The sequence below is a fragment of the Papio anubis genome, chromosome 5 (genome assembly GCF_008728515.1).
Source record: "Papio anubis isolate 15944 chromosome 5, Panubis1.0, whole genome shotgun sequence".
NCBI lineage: Eukaryota > Metazoa > Chordata > Mammalia > Primates > Cercopithecidae > Papio > Papio anubis.
In genome coordinates, this window is record NC_044980.1 from 31,238,728 (window position 1) to 31,257,439 (window position 18,712).

Genomic DNA, 18,712 nt, shown 5'->3' on the forward strand with positions numbered 1-18,712 from the left:
AAAAAGCCTTGCTTCCACAGGGCAATGCTATGTGGATTCCCTTAGCTGAAGTGCAGTTAGTTATTTGGCTTTCCTTAAGAAGTTTTTGTTTTTGTTTTTGTTTTTGTTTGAGATGGAGTTTCACTCTTGTTGCCTAGTCTGGAGTGCAATGGCGTGATCGCGGCTCACCGCAACCTCTACCTCCCAGATTCAAGCAATTCTCCTGCCTCAGCCTCCCAAGTGGCTGGGATTATAGCCGCATGCCATCACACCCGGCAAATTTTGTATTTTTAGTAGAGACGGTGTTTCTCCATGTTGGTCAGGCTGGTCTCAAACTCCTGACCTCAGGTGATCCACCCACCTCAGCCTCCCAAAGCGCTGGGATTATAGGCGTGCGCCACCATGCCTGGCCCTTTAAGAGTTTTTGTATGTATATGTTAGGGCAGGTGTTCCCATCCCCTGGGCTGTGGATGGGCAGTGGTCCATGGCCTGTTAGGAGTTGGGCTATGCAGCAGTAGATGAGCGGCCTGTGAGTGAGCATTACCTCCTGAGAGCTCCGCCTCCTGTCAGATCAGCAGCGGCACTGGATCCTCATAGGAGCGCAAGCCCTATTGTGAACTGCTCACGCAACGGATCTAGGTTGCACACTCCTTATGAGAATCTAATGCATGATCATGTGAAGTGGGACAGTTTAATCCCAAAACCATCCCCCTCGCCCCTACCATCCTTGGAAAAATTGTCTTCCATGAAACTGGTCCCTGGTGCCAAAAAAGGTTGGAGACTGCAGTGTTAGGGGATGGAAAGGAAAGAAAGAAAATGGTAGATGGAAGGAAGGAGAATGTGGAGAGACTGGCAGCTCTTCCAGGAGGAGCTGGAGAGGAGACTTGGAAGCCTGGCAGCTGGAAAGGGAAGACAGGCTCAGGGGCCGCCGAGGGCAGCCCGTGGCTTCTGCTGTCACTTGTGGCCTCTGAGTGTTGGAGCTGGAGGAAGCATTGTGAATCCTGTTTGCCCAGCCAATTTACAAATGAAGACGGTGAGGCAGAGCTTCCATGGCCGCTACCGTCTTGCAGAGGCCACAATGCCATCAGCAGCGCCGGGACCCAGGCCCTAATGCCCAGCCCAGTGTCTGTCCCCTGTCTCCCTGCCACCTCTTCTCCATGGGTCCTCCACAGGTCCTGAGGCCCCAGGCAGGCCAGAGTTCCTTTTACCCCCACCCTAGAGTGCATTAATATAGTGTCCAGTTCTGGGCCCCAGCATCTCCTTCTTAAAGCACTGACTAAAGTCTGCAGGACTTCACAACTGTGGTGAGAAAGAGGAGGCGGTGACCTCTGGTGTGTCTGAGCTGTGGGCCGATGTGCTGTTGATGAGACTAGAGCAGAGTCTGTGTGGCCGAGGAGGTGGTGAAGTGGAGCCATGAGGCTTTATTCCAATTCCAGCCAGGAAGGACGGGATGAGGCCACACCCTCTTAGCCCTGTGCAGCATGACGCTCTCGCTAATGTGGGGAATCCTTTTTCCATTATCTCTGTTGTTCTTTCAAACCTGGCATCATAGGTCTCTTTATATTTTCCCCCTTAAATTGCAAGATCGATTGCTGATTTTCAGAGTATTGAACAAATACATTAGAAGAACATTTTGGGCTATCCAAAAAATCTGCTTTCCTTTCTTTACACCTTTTACCCCAAAACCTTGACCTAGACTCTCAGACTTCCAAAGACAATCTATCTACAGAGCTCTGGTGAAGACTTGGCAGGAAGAGGGGGCATCTGAGACCCTGGAGGTAGGCGTTGAGACCACTGTCCATTCATAGGTCCTTTTCTCCCTTTCCAGAGATACCAAGGGACACCTTGGGGCCTTCTCTTGGGTCCATTGCGCTCCCTGCATGTCTTCACCCAGAGCGTCTGCCTGTGGGCTGTCTGTAGCCCCGCACTGGAAATGGGGCAGCAGAACAAACCCGGGATTCTCTCTGTCAGCTGGTGAATTCCACAAGGAGGGAAATGCTGCAAGAGAAGGAGAAACAAGTTCCTCATTTTGCCAGATGAAGTGGGAGCCTGAAAGCATCTTTGGGTCTTATAAACACACACACACACCACACACACACACACACCACAGACACACAGAGGCATATGTCTGCAGAGAAAGCGTGTTTCATTTGCACAGCCCACCTCCTCAAAATCGTGTGCTGAAGAACATGGGTTTCTGCATGAGCATTCTACCATGTACTACTAAACCTGCATTTCTTGTGCTGACTTCCTTCTCTTGTTAGTTTTTTTGTTTTTGTTTTTGTTTTGTTTTTGTTTTTGAGATGGGGTCTCACTCCTGTTGCCCAGACTGGAGTGCAATGATATGATCTCGGCTTACTGCAACCTCTGCCTCCCGAGTTCAAGCGATTCTCCTGCCTCAGCCTCCCAAGTAGCTGGGATTACAGGTGTCCATCACCATGCCTGGCTAATTTTCGTATTTTTAGTAGAGACAGGGTTTTGCCATGTTGGCCAGGCTGGTCTTGAACTCCTGACCTCAGGTGATCCACCTGCCTTGGCCTCCCAAAGTGCTGGGATTGCAGGCATGAGCAACCACATCCAGCCTCTCCTGCTAGTTTGGAAAATGGGGAAGGGGATGGCTTTTCTTTGTCAAGCCATTGTCCACAAACACAAAACAGAAGATTAAAAAAAAGGTGGCGGGCCACTCATGGGTAAAGCAAATAATGAAGGGGCTTTGAAAACTGGTTCCTCAATGATACCTGCTCCCTGTGAGACACACCGACTTAAAGGAAGAAAGCACGCTACGTGTAGTACTAGGTGCCATGTACATGACTTAAAGGAAAAAAGCACGCTACATGTACCAGGTGCCATGTACGTGACTTAAAGGAAGAAAGCACTCTACCATGTACACAGGGTGCCAGGTGCTTTTAGTTCTTTTTATTCAGTGAATGGTATTAAGTTCCAAGTGGTTGGACTGGGCATGGTGGCTCATGCCTGTAATCCCAGCACTTTGGGAGGCCGAGGAGGATTGCTTGAGCCTAGGAGTTTAAAACCAGCCTGGGCAAAATAGTGAGACCTCTTCTCTACAAAAAATAAAAATAAAAAATTAGCCATGCATGGTTAGCACACACCTGTAGTCCATGCTACTTGGGAGGCTGAGGCAAGAAGATTGCTTGAACTTAGGAGGTCAAGGCTGCAGTGAGCCATGGCCGTGCCACTACACTCCAGCCTGGGTGACAGAGCAAGACCGTGTCTCAAAAAACAAAAGCAAACCAATCCCAGTGGTTAATTACCTTGACCTGAGGTCACAGAATTGGGTTTTAGCCTGAGTCCACCAGACTTCAGAGTTCGTGCGGTTTCTCATGCACCAAGCTGCTTTTATGCAAATAAAATATAAAGGACGCTAGAGCCAATGGTATAAGAAAAAGATAATGCATTCCTGCTAGAGGCTTTGACTTTAAGGGACACTTGCTTGCGTCCTCATGGGGCTGAGTGGCATTCCAGAGCCAAAGAATGGGTGTCTATCCAAGTTGTCAATCCATTGACCCTTGGGTATCTTCAAGCTGTGGTCCTAAAACTGACCCGGCCTCAGAGGAGTGAGGCCTTTCTCTTCTTCCGATACACTCCGTTTTACAATTAGGCAATAAACTGCTACAGCAGCTGCCTGCTGCTCCTAAACTTCATCTACACCATCCAAGGTCCTCATCCACATAGAAAAAAAAAAGATGGCAGCCTTCAGGTGCCTCTGACATGTTTCTCTTCTTTATCCAACAAGAGCAAGTCATCCACAAGCTTCCTTACTGTCTTCACACTTGAAGAGGGAGGGGAGAGCTTTTGATTTGCTGAATATAAAGAATAACTAAAATGTCAACTATTGTTATTATGGATAATGGTCACCTTGTTGCAAAGCTTGAAGGCATTGTTTTGGAAATACAGCAGTTACTGTCTTGTGGAGAGGATGGCTCATGTTTTCACACAAATAGATTGTTTGCTTATAGGAGTAGGAGCTTAGGACGTTTTTATTGACTGAATAAACTCAGAATATACAAGTTAGTTTTGATAGTCCTGGAAGCAACATATAACAGTACAGATCTCTTGCTCGCTTTTTTTGCTTTTTTCACACTTGGTTTTTATTAACAAGTAATATATATGTATTGTATCAAATGTAGACAACCCCAAAAATTACAGAGAAGAAGACGATGATGAAATTCTCGTAATAGTACCAATAGTACTTACTATCCATTAACTGGAGTGTCCTTCCAGCTGGGAACATGTGTATGTGTGTGTAACATGTACATACACATTTTCTGTAAAACGGAGTCAAATACAAGGAAACATCATATACCCTGGAGGCAGTCCTGCCTGGACTTAAATCGAGCACAGCCCTTTAAAAGCTGCGTGTCCTGGCCAAGGTGTTACCTCACCTAATTCTCCGTTTTCTTCCCTGTATAGTGAGAACCAGTAACTACCTCATGAGGATGATGTTAGCAGGATTAAATGAGATATCAAGGGGGCGGGCACAGTGGCTCATGCCTGTAATCCTACCAATTTGGGAGGCCAAGGTGGGCGGATCTCTTGAGGTCAGGAGTTCGAGACCAGCCTGGCCAACATGGTGAAACCCCGTCTGTACTAAAAACACAAAAATTAGCCAGGCATGGTGGTGTGCACCTGTAATCCCAGCTACTAGGGAGGCTGAGGCAGGAGAATCGCTTGAACCCAGGAGGCAGAGGATGCAGTGAGCTGAGATCGTGTCACTGCACTCCAGCCTGGATGACAGGGTGAGACTCTGTTTCAAAAAAGAAAAAGAGAGAGATATCAAGGGCCCTGAGCAGTGTAGCTGGTTATAGCAGGAACTGGAGAAATGTTTGCCTTATGGTTATCACATTTTATTACCTTTAGCTTATTACATACATTATTAATATCATAGTTATTACATATTACTTTAACCTGCTTTTTCACAGCATGCTGTAAGAATCCACATTAGGAAGTACAAATTTTTTTTTTTTTTTTTTTTTTTTTGAGACAGGGACTTGCATTTTTTGCCCAGGCTAGAATTGAGTGGTGCAGTCATAGCTCACTGCAACCTGGAACCCTGGGGTTCAAGTGATCCTTCCATCTTAGCCTTCCAAGAAACTGGGACTGCAGACATGTGCCACCCTACATGGTTACTGTTTGTTTGAGACGGATTTAAACAATTTTTTGTAGAGGCTGTCTCTCTCTGTGTTGCTCCAGCTGATCTCAAACTCCGCCCTCAAGCAATCTGCCTACCTAGGCCTCCCAAGGTACTGGGATTACAGGAATGAGCCACTGCTGGGCCCAGCACGTTTTTTTGTTTGTTTCTGAGACAGTCTCGTTCTGTCACCCAGGCTGGAGTGCGGTGGTACAATCTTGGCTCACTGCAACCGCCGCCTCCTAGGTGCAAGCTATTCTTCTGCCTTAGCCTCCTGAGCAGCTGGGACTATAGGCACGTGCCACTGCATCTAATTTTTGTATTTTTAGTACCAGGCTGGTCTTGAACTCTTGGCCTCAACTGATCCACCTGCCACAGCCTCCCAAAGAGCTGGGATTACAGGTATGAGCCACCACACCCAGCCTCAGCACCATTTTTAATGGCCGCAGAGTAGTCTGTCCTGTAGCTGCTATGCCTTTACTTGTCAGTTAGGATTTAAAAAAAAAAAAAAAAAAAAAAACTCTGTTCAGTTAATCTAGCAGAAGCAGAATTGACATCACAGAAGAGGACTGAACTCACTTTTTTTTTCCCTTCCCTTAGATAAGGCCTAACAATATAGTATTCACAATTACTGATCCAAAATGAATTATCTTCAGGTACTTCGAAGGTGGAACCAACATGAAACTAGCAACAAACATCACTGTCACTAGGTGCCGGCTTGCTAATATTTAGTAACATCCATTGTTTAAGATGGGTTTCATTCATTTATTTTTTTGTCCTCTTTTCTGTCAACCCTCAAGCCATGTGATTAAATATGATTAAGACTTTCTGTGTGTTTTCTTCCTTGTGGAAATGGCTGACGTGAAGGACTGAGGAGAGAACAGGTAGCTCTTTTTGCTCTCTTTCTAGAGCCATGGATTCGCTCTACAGCCCCAGCCCCCTCACTGGTCCCTGGCCCTCCTGTGCTGCAGCATTTCCCAGGAAGGCTCTGGCTCCTGTGTGGTCCCCATTTGCAGCGAGGCCTTCATTGATCTCACCTGCATCTTACAGCCTACTCTAGCCTTACCTGTACATAAGGTCAAAGGGCTGTGTGTTGGCGATGCCCCCTTCAGAGTCTTATCCAAATGGAGTCTGGGCTGTGCGGTCCCTAATGCCTGTAATCCCAGCACTTTGGGAGGCTGAGATGGGAGGACTGCTTGAGGCCAGGAGTTCAAGACCAGCCTGGTCAACATAGCGAGACTACATCTGTATAAAATAATAATTATTATTAATAAATAAATGGAGTCTGATTCCATGTATTTTTGTTGACCTTTAAAAGTTGTTCAAGGACTGCCTTCATTGAAAAGACCTTATCTGACATTTTGATTCAACAATCTAATCTCTTTTTGTTTCTTTTTTTTTTTTTTTTTTTTGAGATGGAGTTTCGCTCTTGTTGCTCAGGCTGGAGTGTAGAGGCACAGTCTCAGCTCACTGCAACCTCCACCTTCCGGGTTCAAGGGATTCTTGTGCCTCAGTCCCCCAAGTAGCTGGGATTATAGGTGCCTGCCCATCACGCCTGGCTAATTTTTGTATTTTCAGTAGAGACAGGGTTTCACCATGTTGCCCAGGCTGGTCTTGAACTCCTGACCTCAGGTGATCCACCCACCTCGGCCTCCCAAAGTGCTAGGATTACAGGCATGAGCCACCGTGCCCGGCCAGTCGAATCTCTTTCTAATGAGCATATGCTGGGGAAATGAGCACAGGAGCAGGGAGGAGAACATCATGGATGTGTGAGCTCTGGGCTAGGCCTGGGTACACAGCAGTGAATGGAAATGGTGTTAGGTGGGAGCAATTCTCAGACACACAGGGGGGATAGACTACTAGACACACTGCAAGGGGATGAAAGCAGTAGTCAAAGACTTGAGAGAAGAAAGGAGGGGCAAATGGAGTGGCTCCTGAGATGACCCAGGTGGGCTTTCAGAAGGAGAGGTGCTCAAGCCTTGCCCACGTGGGCCTCAGTTGTGAAAGGAAGGGTGTCCCAGCAGAGGGAGCTGCTGGCGGAAAAGGCAGTGGGCAAGGAGGAGTCCAAAAGGTTTGGAAGGCAGTATGGCATCAGAGTGGGTTGATGGGGAGAGTCGGGGAAGGGGGGATGAGTTTGGAGAGTGGGACAGAAGCAGCTCTATAAGATGCTGATCTAGCCAGGCTCGGTGGCTCACACCTGTAATCCCAGCACTTCGGGAAGCCAAGGCAGGCAGATCACGAGGTCAGGAGTTCGAGACCAGCCTGGCCAACATAGTGAAACCCCGTCTCTACTAAAAATACAAAAATTAGCCAGGCATGGTGGCGTGTGCCTGTAGTCTCAGCTACTTGGGAGGCTGAGGCAGGAGAATAGCTTGAACCCGGGAGGTGGAGGTTGTGGTGAGCCAAGACTGTGCCACTGCACTGCAGCCTCGGCAACAGAGCGAGACTCTGTCTCAAAAAAAACAAAAAAACAAAACAAAAAAAAACAATAAAAGAAAGATGCTGACCTCTTCTTTACACAGCATCCTGAAAGCAGCCCAGGGGATGCCAGCAGAGGATGTTGGGCCAGGTGTGGTGACTCACTCCTGTAATCCCAGCACTTTGGGAAGCCAAGGCAGGAGAATGGCTTGAGCCCAGGAGTTCGAGACCAGCCTGGGTGACATAGTGAGACCTTGTCTCTACAAAAACTTTTTTTAATTAGCCAGGCATGGTGGTGCATACCTGTAGTTCAGCTACTCAGGAGGCTGAGACAGGAGGACCACTTGAGCCCAGAGGTTTGAGGTTGCAGTGATTGCACCACTGAACTCAGCCTGGGTGACAGAACGAGATCTTGTCGATTAAAAAAAAAATAATTGTTTTATAAAGGGATCTTAAATTCAGGGAGCTTGGATTGCCCATAGAAACACTGAGCTAAAGGCTGGGTGTGGTGGCTCACACCTGTAATCCCATCACTTTGGGAGGCTGAGGCAGGTAGATCACTTGAGGTCAGGAGTTCGAGACCAGCCTGGCCAACATGGTGAAACCCTGTCACTACTAAAAATACAATGCCAGGTGTGGTGGCTCATGCCTGTATTCCCACCTACTTGGGAGGCCGATGCGGGAGAATCGCTTGAACCTGGGAGGAGGAGGTTGCCGTGAGCCAAGATCGCGCCATTGCACTCCGGCCTGGGCAACAGAGCAAGACTGTCTCAAAAAAAAAAAAAAAAGAAAAAAAAGAAAACAAAAAAAACCCAGCTAAGAATCACACATTCTCTGGGGGAAAAATGGGTTTGGGTTTAAACTGGGTCCACACCCCTGACTTTTGAGGTAACCCTGCAGACACAGAACATTTACTCCATGTGGTCTTTGGGTTGGGAGCACGTATCCTGACTCTGCCAGGTTGCCTTCAAGAACTGCTTGGTTCTGGGGAGTGATTCATGGATGGGCCTTTAATTGTGTCCCCATAGGAAAACTCTGCGGAGGACCTCCTCAGGTTAACATCTAAGAGCTTGCCGGATCTGACCAGCTCGGTAGAAGACGTGTCCTCCTGGACTGATAACGAAGACCAGGAGGCAGACGGGGAGGAGGACGAAGGAACCGGCTCTTCTGTCCAGAGAGCAGTAAGTGGCTCTGTGCTCCTGGCTTTCTGTTGGAATTATGTTTTTCTTAAGTCCTGGGCGCCAGGACTAGGGGATAAATGCTTGAGATAGTATGATAGAGACCATGATGGGAAAAGACCGCAGTGCATTCTTTCTGTGTTTTTCTCAGAATCTCTGAGAATAATCTGTGAGGGCGATATTTTTCCTTTAAGGAAAAACATGAAATGGTAAACAAGATAAGCAACCCAGGAGGCCAGGCACGGTGGCTCACACCTGTAATGCCAGCACTTTGGGAGGCTGAGGCAGGTGGATCACCTGAGGTCAGGAGTTCAAGACCAGCCTGGCCAACATGATGAAACCTAGTCTCTACTAAAAATACAAAACTAGCCAGGTGTGGTGGCGGGCGCCTGTAATGCCAGCTACTTGGGAGGCTGAGGCAAGAGATTCGTCTGAGCCCAGGAGGCAGAGGTTGCAGTGAGCCGAGATCTTGTCACTGCACTCAAGCCTGAGCTACAGAGCGTGACTCCATCTCAAAAAAAAAAAAAAAAAAAAAAGAGAAAGCAACTGGATATTGAGTTCAGTGCATATATTAATTTCCAGAATGATTTATAATATATACAGTGATTTTGCTGCTATGCCTTGCTAGTGTGTTTGACAACTACTATTAGTGAATTTAAACTTGGATGGAGAGATTTCTGGTTCAAAGTGGAATGTTAAAATAACCCCAAAAGGCCAGGTGCTGTGGCTCATGCCTGTAATCCCAAAACCTTGGGAGGCCAAGGTAGGTGGATTGCTTGAGCTCAGGAGTCTGAGACCAGCCTGGCCAACATGACGACCCCATTTTTTAAAAAATACAAAAAAAAAAAAAAAAAAATTAGCCAGGTGTGATGGGCGTGCCTATAGTCCCAGCTACTCAGGAGGCTGAGGCAAGAGGATCACTTGAGCCCGAGAGGTCAAGCCTGCAGTGAGCTATGATCATGCCACTGCTCTCCAATCTGGACTACAGAACAAGACCCTGTCTCAAAAAATAGTAATATAAGACTCTGTGGTATCTTCTTTGTGTCCCAAATCTGAAAGATGTGTCATTTTTCGTGTGAACTCTTATTAGCCCTTGTTTCCCATCTAAACAGCTGTGGGGTGGGTGGGCACCCTCTCTCTGCCCCTTGGAGCCCCTTCCTCCTTCCCACTCCCCTGAACCTAGGCAGCATAGGTAAGCACTGGAAAATCAGCTTTGCTTACAGTAAGGCCTTAGAAGATGAAAAACGCATCTCATTTACCACAAAGCTACATTTAAACGGGGAAAGGTTGCTCTTTGTCTTCCTTTTTGTTCCTGGAAACCTAGGGCTACCAAGCATGGTTGTGTAGGTTGTGGACTGCACAAAGGTATCACTTGTAAGGGTGTACCATTCACATCATAAACATAAGCTTTTAGATTTATTATAACCGTTTTCTGAAGGATGGCAGTGTAGGGGCTCCCTGTGCTCTGTGCTGGCACGGCAGTTACCCTCTGCTCCTTGTTTTCCATGGTACAAGAAGGGAAATAATGTGGTGGTGCAACAGCAGACTTCAGCTCCAGCACAGCTCCAGCATTCCGACCTTTTCTTACTGTATATCCTTCACTAGCAGCTCTCTCGCCCAGGGGGTTCCTCATTGCTCTTGTCCCCTCCTGTTCCCACTGTCTGGAGGGCTCATCCCTGCTGGGCAGGATCTCATTGCTCAGCAGTTGTGCCTGGAGACATCTCAGCCAGCTTTCAGTGGAAAGCTAAGTCAGTCCCGGGTCTGCGGCGAGGACAGCCCTGCAGCACATCTGCACCCCCTCTGCTCAGCCTCCAAGCCACTGACGGACAGCTCTTTGTAGAGAGTTTACAAGCACACACATTTTTAAATTTTATTTTATTTTTTAGAGATGGAGTCTTACTCTGTCACCCAGACTGTAGTGCAGTGCTGCGATCTCGGCTCACTGAAAGCTCCACCTCCCGGGTTCTAGCAATTCTCCTGCCTCAGCCTCCCGAGTAGCTGGGACTACAGACGCACACCACCGCGCTTGGCTAATTTTTTGTATTTTCATTAGTAGAAACTGGGTTTCACCGTGTTGCCCAGGCTGGTCTCGAACTCCTGAGCTCAGGCAATCCACCTGCCTCGGCCTCCCAAAGTGCTAGGATTACAGGCGTGAGCCACTGCACCTGGCCCCCAAAAATTTCTTTTTTTTTTTTTTTTTTTTTGAGGCGGAGTCGCTCTGCCGCCCAGGCTGGAGTGCAGTGGCGGATCTCAGCTCACTGCAAGCTCGCCTCGGGTTTATGCCATTCTCCTGCCTCAGCCTCCCAAGTAGCTGGCTGAAGCCCACCACCTACGCCCGGCTAGTTTTTGTATTTTTTCAGTAGAGGCGGGGTTTCCCGTGTTAGCCAGGATGGTCTCGATCTCCTGACCTTGTGATCCTCTTCGGCCTCCCAAAGTCTGGGATTACAGGCTTGAGCCTACCTTGACCAAAAATTTCTTAAGTCATACTCTTTTGCAAAACAACTGCAAGGAATTATTTAATTGGGAACTTCGTATGCTAAATACTAATATATGAAGCTCTAATAAATGACCTATCACATATATTTAAAATATTACGTGTTATATAATGTATTTTTATTTAAATTATTATTTAAGCTTACAGTTTAAATGTATTATAATTCTGATGACTACATATAATTTAAATTATTATGCATAATTTATATGCATTTTTCTGAGTATAAAAGTAATGTTTTACTATGTAAATGTTTTTAACCAAAAAAAACCCAAAAAATCCTAAAGACAGAATAAATCACCAACAATCCTATATTCAAAGATAGCCATCTATAACATTTTGCTGTGGCTTTCTAATTTTTTTCGTTAAGCACATTTGTATTTTTTTTTTTTTTTTTTTGGGGGGAGTTCCCCTTGTGTCGCCCAGGCTGGAGTGCAGTGCCCGGATCTCAGCTCACTGCAAGCTCCGCCTCCCAGTTTTACGCCATTCTCCTGCCTCAGCCTCCCGAGTAGCTGGGACTACAGGCGCCCACCACCTCGCCTGGCTAGTTTTTTGTATTTTTTAGTAGAGACGGGGTTTCACCGTGTTAGCCAGGATGGTCTCAATCTCCTGACCTCGTGATCCACCCTCTCGGCCTCCCAAAGTGCTGGGATTACAGGCTTGAGCCACCACACCCGGCCGCACATTTGTATTTTTAATTGACCTTATATTAACATACTTATGAAACTTGCTATGGTCTTAATGACATAATCATGAACATATCCCTATGTTATTAAAGGGTCTTCTGAAATATGATTTATAATGGCTAATATTCCTTAACATAAAAGTGCCATAATCTGTTTCACCAATGTACTTCACATTTTATATTCAAATTTTTTCAAAATGTAATTTCGTATAGAACATCTTTGCTTCTATATCTCTGTGTTTTTTGTTTTTTGGTTTTTTTACACATTTCCTTACATGGCTTATAGCAGTAAAATTGCGTAGTCAAAGGTTTTTTTCTAGAGAGATTATAGTAATTTACACTTGTAGCATAGGCCAGTTCCCACCATCACCAAAAACATTATCTTTAGAAAAGTTTGCCAATTAATCACACATTGTTTTATGAGTTTATTACTATAGTTTTTTCAAGGGAATTTCAATGCATTTTGTCATAACACTGGATTTGGGAAGCTCTGTGTTGCCTTTAAGGGGAAGCTAAGCCTCTCAGCAGTATTTCGCCGCCAGTGTACCTGTTGTCCTGGCTCTATTTCTGGGTTTCTCTGTCATGTCACCAGAAGCTCTTAATACACTGATCCTAAGCCCATTATCTTCGATGGAGAACCCAGCACTGATCTTACTTTGACAGTTCTCTCTTCCTTGTGCACCAGACAGGACACCACATCCACCTCCCTCCCCTTCCGCTCCCCTCACCCCGTCACAAGGCACTCACAGAGGAGGTGGAACAGCCGTCATGCCTGGCCATCACCGAAGCCTCAACACCCATCATTTCTCAGCCATCTCTTGAGCTCTCGCTTCAGTCCAGGGGAACCAGGCCTGAGACAGAGCCCTGCAGGGGGCAGGAAGTGTGGGCAGCTGGGAGAGGACATTTTCCAGGCTTCACAGTCTACCAGGGTCAGCCCTGCTGTGCCTTTTAAAAGTGCTGAACTACTGAAAAAACGTTCTTTCTTTTTTAGTTACATGTTCACAAGCCATGATTCTTCATTTCAGCATTTTTAAAAATGAAAGGACCACTTAAAGAAATGTGGTTCTGTGTTAATCAACTGAGTTACAAAAAGCCTTTTATTTCACAGATGATGATGATTAAACCTGCTGCCAAATTCTAGCCAGACATGGACTGTTTTTGCACCTGTATGTCGTGATGTGCTCCGAGCACTTAAGCTAAGCAAATGTAATACAAATGCTGAGGATCTGCCATGCGTCCCCTTACGATTTATTTTTAATGGCTGCAATAAAGAGCAATGAGATTTTCCTCTCCGAAAGCTCCATCCATGCTTAGAATAAAACCATATGGTGAATATCAAGTTTGAGGAGTAGAAGCCAGTGAAAGAGAGAATGGGAACAGGATGGCGAAACCCAACAATAATTTGCATAATTGTCAGTCATCTCAGTGGGGTCTGGCTTCAGTGACAGGGCTCACTATCTGCCATTCACCCCCACTGTCACCACCACCACATCCAAGATTAAAGACTGCCAGTTTGGTCTCAGAAATATCAAAGTCTGGCCCTTCCCCCACGCTACCCGTGGCCCTGTTCTACCTGATTGGCTGTTCTTCCCTGAGTCTCTCCATTTTCTGCTCTGCAATGACAATTTCTTTTTTTTTTTTTTTTTAGATGGAGTCTCACTCTGTCGCCAGGCTGGAGTGCAGTGGCACAATCTTGGCTTACTGCAACTTCCACCTCCCGGGTTTAAGTGATTTTTCTGCCTCAGTCTCCTGAGTAGCTGGGACTACAGGGATGCGCCACCATGCCCAGCTAATTTTAGTATTTTTAGTAGAGATGGGGTTTCACCATGTTGGCCAGGATGGTCTTGATCTCTTTCTTTTCTTTTCTTTTCTTTTTTTAAGATGGAGTCTTGCTCTGTCGCTCAGGCTGGAGTGCAGTGGTGCAATCTCGGCTCACTGCAACCTTCGCCTCCTGGGTTCAAGCAGTTCTCCTGCCTCAGCCTCCCAAGTAGCTGGACTACAGGCACCCACCACCACGCCCGGCTAATTTTTATATTTTTAGTAGAGATGGGGTTTCACCATGTTGGCCAGGCTGGTCTCGAACTCCTGACCTCAGGTGATCTGCCCACCTCAGCCTCCCAAAGTGCTGGGATTACAGTCGGTAGCCACTGCACCTGGCCCGACAATTTCTTTTTTTCTAGAGAAAGGATCTTGCTCTGTCAGTACCCAGGCTGAAGTGCAGTGGTGTGATCATAGCTCACTGTAACCTCAAACTCCTGGGCTCAAGCAATCCTCCCACCTCAGCCTCCTGAATAGCTGGGAGTACAGGTGCACGCCACCGCGTCCTGCTAAGTTTTTAAGTACATTTTTTGTAGGAATGGGACGTTGTTATGTTGCCCAGCCTGGTTTCAAACTCCTAGCCTCAAGCGATCCTCCCACCTCGGCCTCCCAAATAGCTGGGATTACAGAAGTGAGCCACCTCACCTGGCCATGCACAGTGACAATATTTTAAATGAGAATCTGGCATGTCACTTAAATGTTTAAGGTCTCCACTAAAATGAGTGGCACATGCATTGTGATTATTGGCTGTTCAAAAAAAGTATGTGTTCTTTCTTAAGTGTAATTTCTTTGGAAAAGAAAAGAGATTTTTCGTAAGAAAAATCTTACGTTCTAGCCTTCTGAGAAACTTTTTTAAAGTTTTTTTTTAAGTTCTCTTTAATGAAAAGAAGAGGAAGAGTTTCAGTATAATAGGATGTGAAATGGGTGATAACTTATTAAGTGATTGGAGCCTGTCTCCCTTTTTATATTTTTAACAAAGAAAAAAATGAAAGTAATAGTTGTCTTTGCCAAATCTGCAATTGTAAAGCTCAGCTCGGAACAGTTTGTTTAGCACATCAATCAGGAGACCCGTATCCGGCTTCCTTTTCCATCAAGTGAATCAGTTCTAACATTTTTGGAATCACAAGTTTGGAAAAATCTTGGAGAACTTTTGGGTGATTCAGGTTTTAGAAGGAGTAAAGGACCTGTTTCTTACAAGGAAAGAAGAGCAAAGCAGGACCTTCCGATTCTGTGAGTCTGATAGGGGTGTTTGATTCTTTGGTGGTGGAACTGCCAGGGGTATGGGAACCTGAAAGCCAGTACCCTCGAGTGTAGATATGAGGCCCGTGGAAAGAAAGGAGAGGACCTCTTGTGTTTTATTTGGACTGAATAATTGATCAAATGTCTGCTCTAAATGTTTCCAAATGTGTCCGGGCAGTAAGGACTTCTGTGACAGCATCTGAATGTATCATTTTTGGTTGATTCATGGTGTCCTAGATGGGAAACTCTCTCTTGTTTCGGGGTTGACCTGGTTTTTTCTGGCAAATTGAACTTAGAGTCTAATACAAAGAACAATAAACACCAAGGATGTAAACCTGTGATTAGCATTAAAACAGAAAGACACAGGGTCTGACTGAAAGGCAGATCTTCAGACTAGAACTGTTCATGCTGAGAGACACCAGCACGGAGCTCTCTGCATCTGAAGGGAGCGCATGTTCTTCCCCTGAGGCCTTAAGGATAGAGGGTCACCACTTAGGCTGCTTCTGTGGTCAGTGTGGGCTGAGCCTAACAGTCTCTCTGAGCCTGTTAATGTCATCCTCCATGAGTGGAGGCTCCGTGGGGGCAGGGAGGTTTGCTCCTTGCGTCTCCCAGGTCCTCACTGTCACTCTGTGTGTATGAGATGGATGGATGGTTGGACAGATGTGCAGATGGGCAGATGGTTGTGTGCCCTCTCACCATCCCGTAATGCCCCCTGCATACCCCTCATTGTAAGGTTTGGTCGCCTTCCACCATCTTCCCCAGCATACCATGAATTTAAAATGGCCTGGGCCGGGCACAGTGGCTCACACCTGTAACCCCAGCACTTTGGGAGGCCTAGGCAGATGGATCACTTGAGGTCAGAAGTTCGAGACCAGCCTGGCCAATATGGCCAAAACCCCATCTCTACTAAAAATACAAAAAAAAAAAAAAAAGCGTGGTGTGGTGGCTCACACCTGTAATCCCATCTGCTAGGGAGACTGAGGCACAATAATCGCTTGAACTCCAGAGGCGGAGTTGGCAGTGAGCTGAGATGGTGCCACTGCACTCCAGTCTGGGTGACAGAGCCAGACTCTGTCTCAAATAAATAAATAAATAAATAAGAAAAAAATAGTTTAAAATGGCCTTGGCACATAGTAGACATTTGTTTCTGTCCCCAGGTGAGAGAAAGTCTCTCTGCTCCTCCCTTCTGGGAATTTCTGTCTGGGATAAGAATAGCAGTGATTTAGACATCATTTTTTGAAGTGTAACATTGGGAGAACACGGTGTCCCCTCCCTTAAAATAGGATATTTGTAGTAGCATCTCATTAACAGATAAGTACAGATAAGTAGATTTCTTCCTTTTTGTTTGGTTAAGGTTAGAAACTTGCAAGCAGCTAGAGGGAATTTCGGACTTGGTTTTTAATGAATCAGCAGCAAAAACAAAGGATTAAACATCCCAGGGGGAGTTGGTGAAGAAATAAGTGGGATATAAATGAAAAGACCAAAAAGGCACCAGGGCAAAGAGCCCAGAACTGTTGAGTGTCAGAGATGTGGGTTGTGGTAAACAACCATAAAGTGTCAGAACTGCAGGGAACCTTGGGGAGTAACCGGTCCCAACCTCGCATTTTATAAGCTGGAGATCTACAGTGAGAAGGAAGACCACAGGGCTCCGCTGATAGCAAACTTGTTCCCCTGGAAAAGTCACATTCTAGCTCAAGGCAGCTGCGAGGGTAAAAAAAAGAACCAGGAAAAAGAGATGAATGCAGTGTACAGAGTTCACAGACTTCACCGAAATGCGGAAGGATCACTGTTTATGCAAAAGCATGAATGGGCGCAGGGAGCTTCCACACTCTTGCATCCGGCTCCTGCGCTCTGGAGAGGCCTCCTTGGCAGGTCTGAGCGGAGTAGGGCCGAGGAGCCTGTGTTTCTGGTGATTCTGATGCTCAGCGAGATTATAAAAAGTGAAAGTGGCAAGGATTCTAAGAGTCTCCTGGCTAGGAGCTGGGCGATGCCCAGGGACCTCTGTGTGCATGGCGTTGAGACAAGGGGAGGTTTTAGGCCCCCAACTGTCTCCCTATTTTCCACAGTTCAGGGACAGAGGGAGTGAGGCCAAGGTGTTTGTGGTGCTCGTGGGAAACTTAGAAGCACAGATTCCCCCAGCCTGCTCCGGATCCTCAAGAGCACAGACTGGCTTGCACATCATTGTTCTCGTTGCCTTCCCAGACACCAGTTCCTATTATATAGACCGGAGCTGCTGATGCAGAAACTGCCTCATTCTCTGCACCCGCAGCAGGCGGCCACACATGGCGATCCACAGCTCCCCGAGTTGTGCATTTTCTCCCCACTGCTCCAAACTGTCAACTTCTCTCTCTCCGCCGCCTCAGCCTGGGACTTCCCCAAGTAGGTCTCAGTTCACTTAAATGTTCCTTAAGCAACACTTCAGCTGGCACAGGACATAGAAAAGGTTGCTTGAAACTCAATGCCTTATGTCGGATTGCCAGAGCAAGATAGGAAAGACAAGACGGCAATGATTGCTGGTCTAAGAAAATAAGATTTACATTTGGGGGTGGTTTTTGTTTGGTTTGGTTTTATATTTAAGAAGATGAAGTGGTTATTTAAGTGGGTGGAGGAAGAAAGGAGATAAGAGTAATTATTTGGCTAAGATGAATTGCCTGGAAAACTGCTGAAGTTTGAATCAGGCTTACTCCCGTGGCACACTCTCAGGGCCTGTTCCAACTGGCTACCTGGCCTTGCTGCATTTTTATCTAAGCAGTTTGCAGTTCTCAAGGAGGTAAACAGCTCATGTCATTTGCATAGAAAAGCCTTTTTTTTTTTTTTTTTTTTTGGCAACAGGGTCTCACTCTGTTGCCCAGGCTAGAGTGCAGTGGCACAATTATGGCTCACTGCAGCCTTGACCTCCTGGGCTCAAGAGATCCTCCCACCTCAGCCTCCTGAGTAGCTAGGATTGTAGTTGCATGCCACCATGCCCGGCTAATTTCGTCTTTGTATGTTTTGTAGAGACGGGGTCTCCCTGTGTTTTCTAGGTTGGTCTCAACCTCCTGGGCTCAAGCAATCCTCCCGTTTCGGCCTCCCAAAGTACTGGGATTACAGGCGTGAGCCACGTTGCCCAGCCAGGAAAGCAAATACTGTATTTCACATGGATCCTCAGAGAGCAGTGGTCTCCGTAATAGAATAGGCACACCCAGAAGAGAAGCCAGATGATTTCTCGGGGTGTGGGAGGAAAATATTAGAACATATGTAGGTCTTATTATGTTTTAGATTGTTTTGTTTTATGGTACATGCAGACATTAGTACAGTAGTATAGGTTTAGAATTTATGAATCTGTGTTAGGAGTGCTTGATGGCTTCCCAGCTTAGAAAGACTGACATCATAGCATGGAGCACTAGGAAATACAGGTAAAAAAATTTACTTAGTATGCAGTCAATTTTATTATCGTCCTTTGGATTTGAAAAATTCTTTCAGATTTCAATGAAAATAAAATATGAATCGTTGGCGCATATAACAAAGTTTCTTTGCCCTCAAGTTAATTTCTTTTATGAACATAATATGTAGAAGTCATGTAATGACTTTCTAACGGGAGGTAAGTTGCTTCCTGTCTTTGCATATTTCATTACAGTGTTCCAAGATGCCTTCTCACCCCCGTTCCAAATTTTCCTCTTATTTGTAACACTGCTATTTAGTTAATTTCGGTTTATATGTCTTTAAGGGGCTTATGTCTGTGGTCCACACGTTGAAATGTAAAGTAGAATATATAT

General features: G+C 46.1%; 1 protein-coding gene across 7 annotated transcripts in view; it reads left to right on the forward strand.

Moving 5' to 3' along the window:
• The window catches only part of PDZD2 (PDZ domain containing 2), a 472,962-nt gene that overhangs the window by 364,413 nt on the left and 89,837 nt on the right, over positions 1–18,712 (forward strand). For all 7 annotated transcript variants that reach the window (XM_009208211.4, XM_009208214.4, XM_009208215.4 and 4 more), the window contains one exon: positions 8,575–8,727. In XM_009208211.4, coding sequence (XP_009206475.2) covers positions 8,575–8,727 — 153 coding nt within the window. The remainder of the gene's footprint in view (positions 1–8,574; positions 8,728–18,712) is intronic.